Below are 17116 nucleotides of genomic sequence, written 5' to 3' on the forward strand. Positions count from 1 at the left end.
ACAGCTCTGTGTCCTCGCTTGGAAAGACAGAAAACAGCGTGGGCTGGTGATAGGAGTAGTGAAATTTCTGTGGCTGAAATATTTTCTTTTAAATTTCAGAACCAGACAGAAATGCTGAGCTGGGCTTCTCTATCAGGGGGAAACATCACTAGTCAGAAAACAGCCCAGCAGATGCCACTTTAGCAAGGTAGGATCAGTCTCCCCTGTCCAGGTAAAGGCATTCTGCAATTCAGATGCAGTGCAAATTCAGGTGGTAACAGGTTACTCTCCATCCTCAGCCCTCCCTTGCTGCAATCTCCTGCTTTATCGATTCAATACCACATTTCCCTCCCTGGGCAACAATAGATTCTGCTTTAATACCACTAACTGCAACATTTGTGTCCACTTCAGTGGCATTTAAAATACTTTGTCTCTTGCAATAACACCTCGTTTGTAGCACTCCTGTAACACTCCCGACATCAATGGCACATCTTTGTATCAGCACTGAGAACACTTGTAATGTAACCCACTAACTCTGAATGGTGAATGTTAACAAAGAGCTGCCACTTTTATCAGGAATTCTGGGGACTGGGGAATCCAGGGATTCAGTGAAGTGCAGCTCTAACACCGAGGCTGCCCTTGGGTTGTTTGTCTTTTCTCCCTTTGTGGTTTGGGAGCCATTTAATTAAAAGTATCCTGAGGGTTACCCTCAGCTTCTCCCCACGGGCTGCAAACCCACCTGGTGAGTGTTAATTAGGTTGGCAAGCAGTCGATGAAGCCAAATTGCCACTTTTCTGTATCCCAGACACACAGGTGCCCTGTGCCCGAGGGATGACACCTGCCACAGCTGCATTCCCAGCTGTTCTCAGGGGGCTTGGACGTGTCAGAGAAACTCAATTTCAGTAACAAACATCACTAGTCAGGCCAACAAACATACAGTGATTTTGGGTTGTGTCCCCGCCCCTTTATTTGGATCACAATTTCAAGCTCTTCAGAATATTAAATGCAAAATAGTTTTTTCAAAGCCCTGTAAAAGGAAGTTTTAAAAGTAAATTGCAGCTGACCCCAGCTATGTGGAGACTCCTGTGAAACTGGGAGCATTAGTAATGCTGTAACAATCTGCATTTCATTTATAATTATCCTGTTAAAAACAGACAGAGAGCTCTTTGAATACACACTTTAGTCACCTAAATTCTGTCAACTTCCCAAGACATTTTTGGTCAATTGAAGCTCTGTCAGGAGCATGGATCCAGCCAGAATTCCATAGGTTTTACCACAATCTTTTATTCAAAGTTTGGTTTCATTTGTCTCACCTGAAAGACAAATAGAATTAAACAGACATGCAACATTGCCTGTGAAAAATGAAGCAGTTGTCCTTTATAGTGCAAGAGTGTAAAGCTTGATTTATTTACACATTTTAAGGTGAACAGGAGAACGTTGTAGGCAGATCATTTTATACGTTCAGCTGTGCTCCACAGAGTTAAGTTACACAGAAAATACACACTGAGGATGTTTTAAGTGCTCTGGTGCATTGAGAAGCCACACAGGGTGGAGGCCAGAGATGTCAGTTCCCACTGGGTGAGGAAGGCAGGGATGAAGCCAAGGAGCTGCTCCTTCAGCCAAGTGCTGGAGCAGCTCCTGGTGCTGAGAAATCCCTTCCATTTGGAATCCATTTGAAATCCCTTCCATTTGGAATCTGAGGGTGCTGTGCCACGTGCAGGGTCCTGCATCAGCCCTGCAGTGTAGATATTCACAGATCAGAGTGTGCTGTACAACACTTAAATCATTTTTCACCCTGGAATGTGGCACAGGGCTCCTCTCCTTTAAACCTTCCTGAGCTGCTCAGCTGTAAATATTTGCTGCAATGCCAGGCATGGCCACTGTCACCTCAGACTAACAAATATTCTGTGAAAAGCTCAGTGTGAGGGTGTAAAACCCTTCCTGTTTCAGCTTCTCTGGACTAGAAGGGAGGTGAGGAGTTTAATTCACTCCTGAAAGAGCCAGAAAGAGCACAGAAGTCCTTCAGTCAAGTTTAAACAAGGTACTTGGTTTCTCTGGGCCTTGCTCATGCCTTTTCTTAGGCTAAAGAGCAGAAAATAACATTTTTTGGAAGATTGGGAGAAAAAGCAAGAAAGAGGAAGGTGCATAAAATTAAAAAAAAAAAATAACAATCAAACAAAACCAACCCCATTTTAGGATTCCAGTGTTGAACAGCAGCAGCAAACAGGAGTGAGTGCAATCCCTCAGTCCTGCCCGTCCCTCAGTCATGGAGCTGAGGCCCATGGCCAGGAGCACCCCAGGCTCCACTGCTGTGGCACAGTGATCAAAAATATTGTGATTTATGTGCTGTAGAAACAGACACCACCTCCAGTGGAGGCCTTTGGCAGGGAAGTTTCAAGAAGCAAACAAAGGAAGATTTCCCTGTGGCTGCAGGTAAAGGGAACTGTCATTATTAAGTAGAATTATTTGAGCACACAGAGACTGTGTAAATAAAACATGGTTATGTAAAGTTTTGGAGCAAGACTTGCCTTTAGAATCTTTGCAATAAAGGGCCAAACCCACACAATAACACAAAAGCTCAGCTGGTGGCAGTTTCACTCAGAGAAGGGCTGACACCTGAGGGCTCTGTGCAGGGAGCAAGGGCAGGACCTGGGCTCAGGAGAACTGGGGAGTTTACACAAAACCACCCCTGAACAGGCCAGAGAGCAGCCTGCAAGGCAAGCCCAGAGCACTCTGTCCCCTGCCTCTGTGTCTGTCTCTCAGGGCCTGTGCTGAGGAGCAAAACCCAAAGCAGGACTCATGGCTGCCAGGTCTGTGCTCAGTCTGTGCTGGGTTTAAACCCTGCTGAGAACTGGGACCAGTGCACTGGCACACACAGGACCATCCTGACTTGGATGTCAGCAGCCATTTAGGCCCTTGTGATGAATTATTTTGTACCACCTAATTAACCACAGAGAATATTGCCATGGAACAAGTGTGTGGTGTAGCACAGCTTGTTTTCAGACTCTGTGTTCTGTGACTGCAGAACCAATAGGTCAGAACAGGTTGATGAAATGGGAAGAGATAAGGAAAGGCAGCATTCCTGTGCCCTCCCCATTCAGCCTCCCTGCAGTGCTTCATTCTGCATCGTTAATGAACAAAAGCTGCCCATAAATTCACCAACAATCGATGGCCACATGCAAAGGCAGTAAATCAGTGTCACTGCACCCCAGCAAGATGAATGCTCTGGCAGCAGGAGCCCATTAACATCCTTATCTTGCCTAATCACAAATAAAGTATTGAGGGTGAAAGGAAAGCTGTTATTTCTTGAGGTTTCCTAAGTTCCAGTGCAGGGGATGCCACTGATAAGATGTGAATTGTGCCCAGCTGGTGAAGAAACCTGGGTACAGCCCCAGGGCACCTCCCCTGTGCAGGGGGAAGGTTATTTTTCTAAGCTGCACAAAAATGCCAAAGCAATCCAAAGCATGCCCAGATTGAATGAGTCTGCAGAGCTGGCAAAGCAAACAAATGCAAAGGAACAGTTCTGTTGTCATTTACAACAAAAAGAACCTAGAATAATCATGTACAGGTCAGGGGAGTTGTTGGGAATTTCTGGTAGTGGCAAGAGAAACTGGCCATGAGTCAATTTAACAAATAAAAATAAAAATAAATAAATGCAGAAAGATACTATTCCAAACCTAAAATAATCCCAAACTCCCTGGTACTGGGGGAATCACTTAAAAATACACAGAACATGAGAGCTATTCCTTTCAAATAAAATTCCAGGGTCCTGGAGACTACTATGCAGGCAGCCCAAACCACACTGAGTGGACTTAAAATTCAGTTTTCCAGAAAAAAACCCCAATTTTAGAGCAGCCAGTGCTACCAAAGTGCCAGGATAACCAGTGAATGTTGTACTTTCTCCTCCTCACATGACAGTTCCCCATGCTCCCCCTGTGTCCATTCTCCCTCAGTATCAGCTCCTGGCCATCTCCTGGAAGCTGGAAAAATATCAAAGTACACAAAGCTCCATTATCCTCACAGGCCTCAGTGAGTGCTGGGCTGTGCAACTTCTCTCCTTAGGTCATCCACAATAGTAGACAAGTATTGTTTTTCCTTTTTTTAAAAGAAAGAAAAAAGGGGGAGGACCCCAGCTTACATCACCTAAACTGAGCTTTTGAACTAAGGAACTTAACACCTTTAGTTGGGACTACTAAAGTTTGAAATCCTGCCTCAATCAGAAAGAAAATAAATAAACATGATAAAGAATTCAGATTTTGTCCAAAATTAGATAAATTCCCCACCAGACACAGTCACATCATTCTCATTTCTCCACGTCCTCATTCTTTATAGTGTTCCCTCTGCACCATTTAATCCAACTTGAAGCTCCTGCTATGAAATCAGAAAACTGGCAAATAATCTTTGTTCTAAGCCATATAATCCAGTGGTGCTCTAAAAACAACCCCATCCTCAGTGCTTATGCTCAACACCAGAACAGAAGTGCCCAAAATTGGTGGTTTGAAGGGATAAAGTGTTCACTCTCACCAGTTCTGCTGCTCTAAAGACACAGCGAGTTCCAGTGTTGGTGCTTCAAAACAATTCCATTTATTGCCATGTCAGGGGAGCTCCATGGTCACACCAGGATTTAGAGCCTTCCTGGAAATCTGTCACAGTCCCTGTAAATGAAAGATTAAATCCTGTCCTCCTCTCTCTGTGAGCAGCTCCTGAAAACTTGTCTGGAGATAAAACCACTCCCAGCAGGGCTGAAAACTGCACAGTCACTTCCACAGCACCTCCTCTCTCATCAGTTCCACAGTGCTGCACTCACCAGTCCACCATTCCACACTCCCAGCCAGCAGAATTCCATGCAGGACTGGGATCTGCTTCCCACCAAGTGCTTTCAACTTCCCAACTAGAAAAAGTTGTTTATTTTAATAATCAGCCTGGAAAGTTCAACTCGAGACGAGCTTAAAACTCTTCTCAAGGTCGGCTTTACGCTTGCTTCTATTTGAACAGGTAAATAAATAAAGGTCAAACTCCTGACGACTCCCATCAGTCCTTGAAGGTCACTCACTCCTTCTTGCTGTGCTCCAGCACCCTGTAGGGAGGGGCAGAGGCTGCCTTGGATCCGTGCTGCTCCTGCACGATGGGCAGCGTGGCTGGAGTGTAGATTTCTGGCATGCTGTCGTTGTTCTCCAGGGCGCCGTAGGAGAAAGAGGCTTTGAGGTCAGGCTGCACTGCAATCCCTTTGTCGTGCATGTTCTGCATGCCTGCAGGAGCAGAGGCACAGATTAGGGACAAAAGTGCTTTTTTTGCTGCTCTCTGTTCAGCCAGGAAATGAGCAGTCCCCGAGGCTCGTCAGCTGCTCGGGTGTTAAATCAAAGACAGGATGGGTTTGTGCTCAGCACTGGAGCAGCTGATGGAGAAATAAGCTCCCAGTGAATGAGGGATGGCTCTCAGTTATCCATCAAGTGCTGCAGATCTTACAGCTCACCACAGAGCTTAGCTGTGCTTCCCAAAGGAAATTTCTGCTCCTCTGCCTCATTTCTGAGCCATCCCCAAAACTCAGTTCTTCCTGCTGGACCCAGCCCAATGCCAAGCTCGTGCTCAAAGCAGTTCATATTCCCAGATAACAACTGCCTGATCCCCCCAGCCCTGAGCAGAGGCAAAGCCTGAGCCCTCCCTGTGCAGCCCAGCTCTTGAACAGGGGGATGAAGCCCTGCACTTGGTACCTGGCATGGCATCCATTGAGATGTAGGGCTCAAAAGGGACAGGCTTCTTCCTGTTCCTGGTGATCAGGAAGACTCCCAGGAATGCTATGAGACACCTGAGGGAGGAGAAAGGATCACTGAGATGCCTGGCAAGGGAGAGCACAGAATATCCCCTGTTGCTCCCTACAGAATCCAGAGCTGCAGTCCAGGCACTGCAAATCCAGAATTCCAGAGCACTGTCCAAGCTGAGCCCCCCTGGGCAGCACTGGAACACCCCCAGCAACCAGCACAACTTTATCAAACACATGGGAAAGTTTTCATGTTAATGAATTAATTAACCTTGACTAACTGCAGGGGAAAGGAAGCATAGCAACATTTGGTTTTACTTTGATGGAATTCCAGGATTTAGCAGCCTGACCTTTCCAAGGCTCCCTGTAAACACACCAACAACCACGGATCTGGATTGTCACAGAGCAAGGTGCAGCTCAGAACAATGATCTCCCTAATTGTTTGGAGATTTTTTTCTGTACTTATCTAAAAGCCATTTGAGAATGTCCCCTGATTATGGAGAGCTAATTACACCAAAACACTCAGTTACACAGGAAATGTTTTACTGATCAGATCTGCATTGTGCCTTCTCCATGCTCTAAAAACTCCAGAAGTCAGACACAGTTCAGGGAAGGTGCAAAGTCTGAAATAAGATTCCCAGAGAGAGTCTCTTTGGGTTATTTTACAATTCCTCCAGATTCATGAGCAGGCAGCTTGAAAACCAAGCCATATGCTCAGCACCCCAGCTGATCCCCAGGATTTAGTGATTAATTGTTGTGTAATTGTGCATTACCAAGGGTTACACGATTTTTTCCAAACACAACACTGAGCTCTAAGGGCCACTCTCTGCTCTGACAGAGAGGCATTTTTAAAACAGATTTGGATTTTTAAAATTTGAGCCATGTGAAGCAACAGTTTTCTGTCAAAGAAACCTGGAACACTCACCCCAGTGCAAACATACAAATGTGGAGAACATCTTCACCCATGAAGTCCAGGTAAAAAGTTGCTCCTGGAAAAGAAAATCATTCATTACATCTTCCCAATTCCACCTTCAGCCAGAACCCACATCAGCCAGGATTCCTATTTTTATAGCCAGCACCTTTGTTTATTTAATGATCTGAAAATAGATGTCCTGATTTCTATTTTAACACAGATTATTGACAAATATTTTTGAGTTTCACTACCAAAATAGTTCTGCTGGTGTCACTAGCAGAGATATAAATGAATCTGTGCAGCAAAAACAAGAGGGACTATTTTGGAATGATGAAACAAATTGGATTTAACTACAAAAAGATGCAAACTCTTGACCCCAAACAACAACAAACAGCTCCAACTTCCAGAAGTGTCTTTGGTGTCTTGGTGTCCTGCAGGACACATGTTCTGCCTCCTGCTCTTTACATTTTTAATGTAAAGAAAATAAAGTCAAAAATAAATAACAAGGGAACATTTTACCTGCAGATCTAAGAGGAACAATTGCAAACAAATTCCCCTGCACTTTTAACAAAATGACAGCACTGAACAGAAAATTTTAACACAGTCTACTGGGATAATTCACATTTTTAAAAAGAAAAAAAAAAACCTAAACAAAGCCAGTACAGATGAGAGATGACAAAAAAATAAGAGTCACCATATTGCTGAGTATTCACCTTCTTCAGGAGGATTATTTCCCAAAATCTTTTGCCCTTTTTTTAGGGAGGTTTGTGCAGTTACCTGCTGAGATTGCTGCTGTGGTGGATAGGATGTAGCCAATGCTGGAGATCTGAGCTGAGTCATAGAGCTGGGAGGCTTGAGCTAAAAACCTGCAACACAATCACAGGCAACAGGGGCTGATTGGGAAGGATCCTTTTTTTGGAAACACCTTTCAAAAGTGATGCATAAATTTAAGGAAATTCATTCTTTTTCTCACTGAACAGCAGCAGCAGCAAGCCTTGGAATGAATAAAAAGGAGAGAAGAGGGAGGTTTGTGGCTGCACTGAAATTACTGCCCCAACCTCAGGGCCAGTGTCCCTCATATTTTGAGAAGCCTTTTATCCCTGCTGCTACCAGCTTTTTATGTTATTGCAAGTATAAAGGGGAAAAAAACCCTAAAAATAAACACATTATCAACAACACTGATCCTGCACTTTGATTTCTGGCAGCACATATACTGCATTTGATTTGCCACCATTTCAGTCCTAAAACTGTTTGGCAAATCCTTGAATGGTGCCATCAAACCACTGGCAGTGTCACTCTGTGGAAAAGGAATGACCCCTCCAGGCTCCTGGGGCAGATCACAGCAAAGAATGGATAATTCTCCTACATTTTAATGGGAATTTTTGGCATGGTACCAAAGAGCTCCTGACCCCCACCCCACAGAACTGCAGAGAAAGAGAGGAGTCCTTACGTGGCCTGGTAGATGGCTGTGGCAATCATGCACACCAACATGATGTAGAAGATGGGGGAGTCCAGCTGCAGGCTGTCCTGGATGGACACCAGGATCATCCCAGCCACAGCCTTCACTGTCACCACCGTCATGGAACCTGGGGGGCACCACACCCAGCTGGGGCAGCTGCAGGAGGCTGCAAAGCACCCCAGCACCCCCAAAAACCTGCCCCTCCTCCTGCCAGGCCAGACAAGGCGTGCAAACTGCCCGTGTGCCACCAGCTCTGCCCGTGCTGATCCCCACAAACCCACCAAAAAACCTCCCACAAATCACTGATCCTTTTTCTATCTGCAGAACTGGGAGCATTTACTGTGTTTGAAGAGTGTTCTGCAATTACAGGATGGGAGGAAATGATTTTCCGTTTGGTTTGGTTAATAAAGTCAAAGAAGTGTCCAAAACAATAATCAGGAAGAACTTTCCTTTCTTGAAAGTTGGGCCATTCAGAATTAGGGAAGTTGCTTTGTAATTCATGGAGCCTCTGAGGCACCACTGAAATCCAGACCCAAAGAGCTCAAAAAAACAAAAAAGAGTAAAATAAAAGACATTGCATGAACTGAAGGTACATAAACAGTAAAAATTTAGGACTGGACACAGATTTCAGCATGGCAGACTTGCTATTAGTCATCCTTTTAAAAGTTTAATTCATTACAGTTTCCATCAAAAAAAAAAAAAAGTATTAAATGTGTATATCCAAAGTCACTGCAGGATCCCACTGTGGGATATCAGAATCACCAGGGACTCAGTTCCACAGGGACAACCTGGGGTGGCTGAGGATTCCTCATTTCTTCAACCACACAGCAAATCTTAACAGAGCTAAGACAATTTTTGTAGGTCAAATCCTCTCTTTCACCCACTGGCTCAGCCCTCCTTGCACACCCTTTGTGTGCCCAGATTAAAATGAAGAACACTAATAAATAACCTGCACTTTCTGTGCTTGGCACATTATTTGTCTGATGGGAAATAAGCCTTAATTGTTTAAAGGTCCTTTGCAAAGATCCTAAACATCAGCTTCAGGAACATTTCTGGAGGAAATTAGTGCATTTCATGGCATTAATTACATCAATATAATCCCCTGCATGCCTCAATTTACTGTTCAAAGATCTTACAAAGTCCACATCAACTTACCCAGCAAAGCCACCAGCAGGAGAATAATGACAATGTAGTTTGCATTTCTCTCCTTGTAAAAATACAGGAGCAGACAGAAAACAATGATCTCCACAAGCTCCAAAAGAGAGAAATGAGAATATTAGAGATGCAGAGCACATGGGGCTGGCAGCAAATGAGATTCTGAGCCAATCAAACATTAGAATAGGGCAAATCAAAGGGAAATGGGGATCCCACACAATTATAGACAATTCAGCATCATCTCAGATTCCAGTTACAGGAGCAGCTTCTGGCAGAACAGGAAACACAGGGCACTTCTGGTGCTGGATTTGTGGTGAAGCACCTGATCAAACAGTCCTGACTGAATATTCACAGGAGAGATCTCAGTCTGCTTTCTGCACTGAGCTTCCACAAGTGATCCCTGGGGCAATGCCAAGATTATCTTCACTAAAACACAAATTTCATGGCATTTTCAAGAAGAGATTTGTGGGCTCAGAGAAAGTCAGTGTGGAAAAAGCCCAGATTCAGGCACCAATAAATTTTCAGTCAAAGACATTTCATCCTACAGAATTCAGAGAAACAAAAGGAGCTGTGCATGTGTCTGACACCTGGAAAAGCTGTCCCAGGTTCATGAGTGAACACAGGGAACACTGGCAGCAACCAGGAGAAACAATGCTGGAAATGAAACTGCCCCCAGCACAAAACCCCCACCCTCCACGGCCCCTCACCATGTAGAGCAGGAATGGCCAGCTCACTAAGTGCCTGGTGATGTTTTCTGCTGTCATCTTCTCGTGGCTGTTGGGTCCAAATGTCACCAGCAGGTAAGTGCCAACAACTGCCAGGCCACAGCCCACAAAGGACAGCAGGTACCGCCCTTGGGCAGGCACAGGAACAGGAGAGGAAGGGTTAATGAGGGAGTGGGATGCATGCAATTAATGAATTAATCCCACAGCACCATCACTGGATGTTCCTCTGGGCCCCCTTCCTGCCCCACCTCCAAAATCCTGCAGCCACCAGGGGCAGTGAGGGAGTGGGAGCTGAGACCAAGCTGGTACCAGGTGGCATCTGCTAAATAAATAAAACTGCAAGATCTGTGATCCTGCCTGGCACTGCCCACGGCCCTTTCCCACTTTCCCACACCTCCATGTTCATGGAATTCATTCCCTTGTGCCTGTGCTGCAGCTTCAGCCTGTTTCTAAATGCTGTGAGGTTCAGGGGATCTGGCACAAGCCAGGAGAAACATATCCATTTGTAATAAACAGTGGAAGAGATGACACATTTCATCCAAGATGTGCTAATGAGACCTTGCCAGCCCTGTAATTATAATTCCTGAGGGCCCATGCTGTGTGGGATGAACTGTAAACACAGAGGAAAAATGAAAAGAAGCTGTGGAACTTACTCAAAAATTCCTTGGGCTTCCATTTTTCTTTAATAAATATAATTCCTATGATTGCACTAGCTACGAAAGAAAAGAAAATGAGAGACAAACAGTGAATTCTGGAGTCAGGAACCTCCCACAGGAACACACTCAGGCTCTTTCCTCCTTACCCACAACAGACACTGCACTGAGGGGCACAATCAGGGAGAGAGGAGCAAAGGCATAGGAGGAGAACACTCCCAGCTCCCCCAGCAGCAGCAGCAAGAATCCACTCCACCAGGTCTTGGTCCTGAAGTAGGCCCGGGGGTCTTTGGAGCCTGCCAGCCTGATGTGGCTGTATTTCTAGGCAAGAAAACAGAAATGAAGCAGCTTTGTCACGTCTGTTTGTTTATTTCAGTGCAGGATGAGTGTTTGCTTCAGGGCACTCACCTGGAGGTTGAGGGCAATGCTGCTGACAAGGTGCCCAAAAATAGCCAGAAGTGCCCCAATCAAGTTCTCCTGAAAAAAACAAAGGGAACACACAATTATTAAATTCAGCCAAGGATCCCAGAGGGGTTTGCTCTCTCTGGAGGAGAGCAGGATTTTAAACCATTCCTGAATCATGGAATAGCCTGGGATGGAAGGGACCTTTAAAGGTCATCTGGTCCAACACCCAGCTGCCAATAAAACCTGTTATCTTCCTCCCTTCCTGCTGATGTGGGGCAGCTCAGATAAGTGCTGTGCCTGTGCTCCAGACCTGTGAACTCAGGTGGAAGATAAGCCTCAACAGCCACTTTCTCCAAGAGACTTCAATTAGTTTGCAGTTTCTCAGAGAGGAGCAAGATAAGGCTAAAAAGCCCCACACCATCACTCATTCCTCCCTCTGAAAAAACTCTTTTATGAGGATTTTATTGCCTTGGAATTCTACAGAGAAGGATCAGGAACCTCTGCTTCTCAACTATTTTGCTCTTCTCCACTTGTGACAGCTGCTGGTTCAGTCACTGATTCAGCCCATGTGATGAGGCAGCCCAGTTATCACAGATTTAATCTGCTTTTTGTATAAACCAGTTATTCCCAAAGTCACAGGAGACTGCTGACAGCTCCCAGCCTCTTGTGCATTGGCATCTGCAGCTCAGCAACAATTCTCATGCTCTGAAGATGGAATTTGAAATGAAGAAAGGATGTAAAGCAGGCTGAGTCACACAGGAGATGCAGAGGAGGACTGAAGAGAAGAGCCTGAGGCCACCAAACATTTGTGTGCTCCCAAAACTGCCTAAACCTCATTAAATGTCATTAGCACTGCTCCTTCAGCCCAGTCCTTGGACTGATTTGGGATAACCCAGCTCACATTCAATGTGAACAGGAATAAATGGACATATCTTGATTTTTTCATACACAGATTTCAGATTCACAGCAGCAGAACAAAAACCTCTTTAATAGAATGCACAAAAATAAGATTGACCCAAAGAGCTTCACTCAAAACCACCTGAGAGAGGTTCCCAGACAGAGAAGGTGGCAGGAGGATGTCACTGTGTGACCACAGTGCAGAGTTCTCTGGGCTGTGACAGCCTCAGGCAACAGCACTTGGGTCAACTTCCACAAGGGCCCAGGACTGTGTCTCAAAGGAAAATAAAACCCCTTTTTGCTGAGATTCTCTGAGCACCTTCAGAATCAGGGCTTCAGAGGGAATTTATCTGCTCAAAGCTGGAGAACAAGCAGGAGTTCCAGCCCCACGTCCCAGGCAGCTGCAGCCTCTGCTGTGGGCTCAGCCCTGCAATTCAAACAGCTGAGGGCACAGAGCAGAGCAGAACCTCTGCTCTGTCACTGCTGCACGGCTGAAATGTGGGAATCACTGCACCCAAACAGCTGCACACCTTCCCCTGCCACACCTTCCTGCAGCCCCTCTGCTCTGCAGACACTGAATTTCTCTCTCTCTTAAGCACAGGATGTGACACCCCAGGAAAGGCTGAATTTAAAGACAGAGCCCTTTTTGCAGAAAATAACCCCAAAGAAGCACCATTAGCAGCTCACTCCAGGAATCAGGGCCTCCTGAGGATGGAAACCTCCCTGCTGGGGTGGCAAGCTGACCTTGTAGGAGAAGGAGTCTGTGTGTGGCTGCACAGAAACTGCTGCTGTGGCCAACGGGAGCTGCTGCAGCTGCACACTGGGGCTGTTTCCTCCTTCCATTTTGGGGTTTTTTCTTTATTTTTCAGCTTTCTCGATGCTGGAAGTTCTCTTTAAAGAAGAGACTTGGACCCTGCTGGAACCAAATTTTGGTACCGCTCACTGCCATCCATCCTGGTCCCTTGGGAAAGTTCAGGGAAGCACAAACCAGTCCTGCTGCCTCTCTTCCCCTGCCCTGGCTCAGGGTGGGCACCACAGGCACGAAGGGGGGTAGATGAGCACAGCTTCCAGCCACTCAGTGAAGGAGCAGGGCTATGTTCCTTCAAGATGAATCTAAGGGGAAAAAAAAAAGAAATAAAACCCAAAGAATTAGATCAAATTCAAAAACCTGCAATGAAGGATAAGCCACAGAAACGCCCCTGGAATCAAACTCACAGCTGCACATAAAAAAGAAAAGCAGATTTTAAATGTCTTCTTAGAAAGCCTTGGACAGAACACAGAGACTGTGCTTCCCAAGCTCTTGTGAACTGGCTGGGCCCCAGGGGTGACACACTCCGCTGGCATCTGACAGCATCACAAAGGCTCTCAAGTCCTCAAGCTCTGCTTTTCACGTCCCTCCTCCCCGAAGCTCCAGTTTGCTGGGGAGCAGCGCTCCGTGAGTCAGCCCATGCCCCGGTGCAAGGGCAGAGCCAGCCCGGGCAGCCCTGCCCGCAGCCCGCCTTCCTCCGAGCCCAGCTCCCCGGGGAGCGGCAGCATCCCCCCGCCCGGAGCGAGCGGGTCCGCCGGGGTGCGGCCGTCCCCGGACACCGCCCGTGTCACCGGCACCGGCCCGAGCCTCGCCTGGGCACCCCCGGGGCACAGCAGCCATGGCAGGGCAAAGGCACCCCAGTGTGAGGGGACGGGGCAGCAAATCCCGCTCCCACCGCCAGCGACCCTGCCCGGGCAGCGCAGAGCGCCCGCACACCCCGGGCCGGGACCCTCCGGTGCGCCGGCCCCGCGCCTGCCCCTCGGGGCTGCCCCGGCACTCACCGGCCCCGCTGCTGCCGCTGACCCTGTCCCCGGCCCGGCCCCGGCACTCACCGGCCCCGCTGCTGCCGCTGCCCCCTGGCCCAGTCCCGGCACTCACCGGCCCTGTCGCTGCCCCCGGCCCGGCCCCGGCCTCCAACTCCGGCTCCCGGTCGAGCGCCGCGGCCGCTTCCTGCCCAGCGCATCCGATTCGTCTCCAGCGCTGTCAATCAAAGACCCGGCCCCAATATGCGGGCGAGGATTGGCTGCCGTGCGGAGGTGGGGTCTGGTCCAGCCTATGGGCGCAGGGCTCTGAGGGGCCGGGCGGAAGAAGCCGCGTTCCGCCGCTCGGTTGCGGCGGGATGAGGCGGTCCCGCGGGCCCCTCCCGGTGCTCCGGGGCGCTCCCCGGCCCAGAGCTGCAGGGACAGCCGCAGCCTCGCGCCTTCTCCCGCTTTGCCCCGGTGGTACCCGTTCCTCCCGCCCTCCCCGTGGCGCGAACAGCAGCCGGAGCCACCTTAAAGTGCATGCGCAAAGCGCTCCCGCCGAGCCACCTTAAAGCAGCCGCTGTGGCGCTGAGAACTCGCCTGTGATTGGGCGCCTGCGGCGGCGCTCAGAGTAACAGGCACGGTGATTGGAGGAGAGCTGAGGCGGCTGTTGTCTCGGCAACCGGGTGTCCACATTCCCGGTGCCGCCGAGGGCCGGGGCGGAACGGGCAGGTACGGGCAGGAACGGGCGGACACAGACCGCACACCGCCCCTGAGCAGGGTCGGGGACCTCCCCGGTGCCCCCGCGCCGCCTCAGCCGCTCAGGTACCCACCCGCCGTTCCCAGCGCGCCCCGCGCCGCCTCACCTGGGCGGGGCTGGGGCGTGAGGCGACTTCCGGTGGCGCCTCCAGGTGAAGCCTCAGGCGAGGCCCCGGAGGGCGCCGCCTCAGGGCCTCACCTCATCCCTCACCTGGGCTCCCCGAGCCATCGCCCCGAGCGCCGGGTTCTCTCTCTGGAGACAGCAAAGGCCATGGCTGAGCTGGGCCAGCTCTGCAGCCTCGGCCCTGCTGCGCGTTCAGAGCCGGGATTGAGTTTAGAAACAAAATCCCGGCTCTGGCCTGAGTGGTGAGAGCGCTGGACGTGTGGGCTGTGACCGGATCCCCGCTTTTCCAGCTCAGGGATACACGAGGTACCTCTGGCAGAGCAGCAGCACTCGGTGCCATGTCCTGCAAATAAACAGCACTTAGCACAGTACAGGGCTGAAGGGAGAAAACATCAACCACGGCAAGGTTCTCCACTCAAAGCACAACCAGGCTTCATTTCTGGAGCAAATCCAAGGGTATCTGGAATTATTTGTAGTCACAGTGGGTTAGAGGAGTTCCAGGCCCAGAATTCTTCCTCTTGGGGATAAACCAGCACAAGGGAATAAGAAATGCAATCAAAGAAAACATTCATCAACAGCAATGCTTCCAAGGGTATTTTTAAATAAACCAGGGAAATGAAATGCAGGAGTGATTGCTGGTTTTCTGGCAGGAATACTGCATTAATGTTGGATTTGCCTTTATCTCACACATCCCATTTCAAAGGAGAGCTGCTGTTGTGTTCACATCTTTCCTCCATCTCCATATTCAGTGTTGTTATCCTTGGCTGCTCTTCTTAGGTTTCAAGATTTCCTTATAAACACCACAGGAAAGGGATCTCAAACTGGGGGGAAAAAAGAGATTTCAGTCTCAATGAAAGAGATTTCAGTATAACCAAGTGACTAACAAAAATGTTTGACGTTTATGAGGGGTTTTATTTGCCAGTGATAATGATCCCGATCTGCAACAAAAACACCAACCAAATTTAGATCAAGGTCATTAAATTAACTTTATAATCACAGCTGATAACAGGAGGAGAAATTCCAATGCAGCATGAGTGGATTAGGCCTGGAAGTGGCTGCAGGTGGATGCTGTCACTGGTGCCACCCCCCCGTGTCCCCAGCAGCGCTGCCCTGTTTGTCCTGTTTGCCTTTCCTTGTGCGGGGACACCGCCGGGGTGACTCCTGTCCCCGCTTTGCTGCCCTTCCGCGGATGCCAGCTTTCAGGAATTCCCTCTGCTCCCACCAGCAGAGGGAAGCAGAAGGATGCGTTGAACCCGCAGCGCTTTCCCAGCCGGCGCTCGCGGGTGCCGAGGGCCTCCTGGGCTTTCTGCATCAGCTTCCCAGCCGCTTCCTCCGCTGGGGGAAGGAGGAATCCCTTCCACAGCCTCCCGCCGTCTGGGGACCACGTGGTAACCCCAGAACTCCCAAAATTACGTACAGGAAGGATTTCTGAAACTCGGTACCCGGTATGTAAAGCAGGTAAATCAAGGAAGTGTTTGGCATCTTCCCCTCTTTCTTCTCCTGCCTTTAGCATCTTCTCTTTCTTCTCCTTCCTTTGATCTCTTGCTCCTTGCTTGTCTCTCCCATCTCAGTGATATCAGGAGTGCGTTATCTCAGGGTTGAATAACAGCAATCAAGGACGTAAAGGACAAAAAAAAAAAAAGATGAGGGGAAAATGATCAAGGTGGAGAAATTGCTTAAAGACTTTCTGTAGGCGCCATCAGTCTGCCTGGTCAGCTTCCAGCAGAGCCAGCTGACCTGCTGCTGAGCTGTGACTAAAGCAGGGCAGGCAGAGTCTGCAGGGAGCTTCTCCAAGCACTCCCTTCCCTTTGAGAATTTCCTGCTAGAAGGGCAGAGTGGGCAGCAGGCCAAACCACAAACTACACAAGGGCTTGGCTGCTTCTCTCCTAGGCTTTATCCCTGGAGAAGAGTTCCTGCAGCAGGTCAGGAGGGGAGGCACTGGTCCCATCAACACCAGGCCTTTTTGGGGGCTGCTGACTTGTTTCCCCCACCTGAAGGACTTGGCTGTGTCCCCCTCAGCCATTGTGGAGCACATTCCTTGAGTCAGGGATAAATGCCAGGACAGGAAGTTACCCACTTGTAATTTAGGCAGTGGAAAGAGCTTATTTGTCTCTCAGTGCCTGACCTAGAACACCCAAGAGGTGACTTGACCCACTTGTGTCACTGTGCCACTTCACCCCTGCCTGCACACATCCCTGCAGGAGCCAGGCACTGGCAGCTGCTGCTGCTGGGTTTCCCTGGCAGCACCGTGCCCCTTGCATCACCCAAACACAATTGCTGGCACTCTGAGGCGTGCAGGAGCTGAATGTCCCAGGGTGTGGAGGTGCCTGATCTCCAGTTACCCTCAGCAGCAGCGGGGTGATGGTGGATGTGCCAAACCCAGAGCTGGATGCACAGAGGGGAGAAGGGCTCCGGAGCCTTTCCCCAGCACGTGCCCTCCTGGCAGGAATCAGGAACGTGCTGCCCAGCAGGAGCTGCCCTGGCTGGGCAGGGATTGCATCCAGCCCGGGCAGCAGCAG

The 17116-nt window shown here is 49.0% G+C and overlaps 1 protein-coding gene across 3 annotated transcripts; it reads right to left on the reverse strand.

Moving 5' to 3' along the window:
• Positions 1–1243: 1243 nt before the first annotated feature.
• NIPAL3 (NIPA like domain containing 3) lies at positions 1244–13985 on the reverse strand. 3 transcript variants are annotated; one of them, XM_041417404.1, is made up of 12 exons: positions 13805–13985; positions 12689–13057; positions 11051–11119; positions 10792–10963; positions 10643–10702; positions 9972–10117; positions 9265–9361; positions 8101–8236; positions 7428–7516; positions 6663–6726; positions 5691–5785; positions 1244–5228 (listed from the first exon to the last, which is right to left on the reverse strand). In XM_041417404.1, exons 2-12 carry the CDS (start codon positions 12785–12787, stop codon positions 5029–5031), a joined length of 1227 nt encoding a protein of 408 aa, XP_041273338.1. In that variant the 5' UTR covers positions 12788–13057; positions 13805–13985; the 3' UTR covers positions 1244–5028. The 3 variants fall into 3 exon arrangements, with proteins under 3 accessions (XP_041273338.1, XP_041273337.1, XP_041273339.1); XM_041417403.1 differs by having other exon boundaries at positions 13851–13983; XM_041417405.1 differs by lacking the exon at positions 13805–13985 and adding an exon at positions 13221–13469.
• Positions 13986–17116: the final 3131 nt, after the last annotated feature.

Source organism: Onychostruthus taczanowskii, unplaced genomic scaffold (assembly GCF_017590055.1).
Source record: "Onychostruthus taczanowskii isolate IOZ18803 unplaced genomic scaffold, ASM1759005v1 scaffold56, whole genome shotgun sequence".
NCBI classification, from domain to species: domain Eukaryota; kingdom Metazoa; phylum Chordata; class Aves; order Passeriformes; family Passeridae; genus Onychostruthus; species Onychostruthus taczanowskii.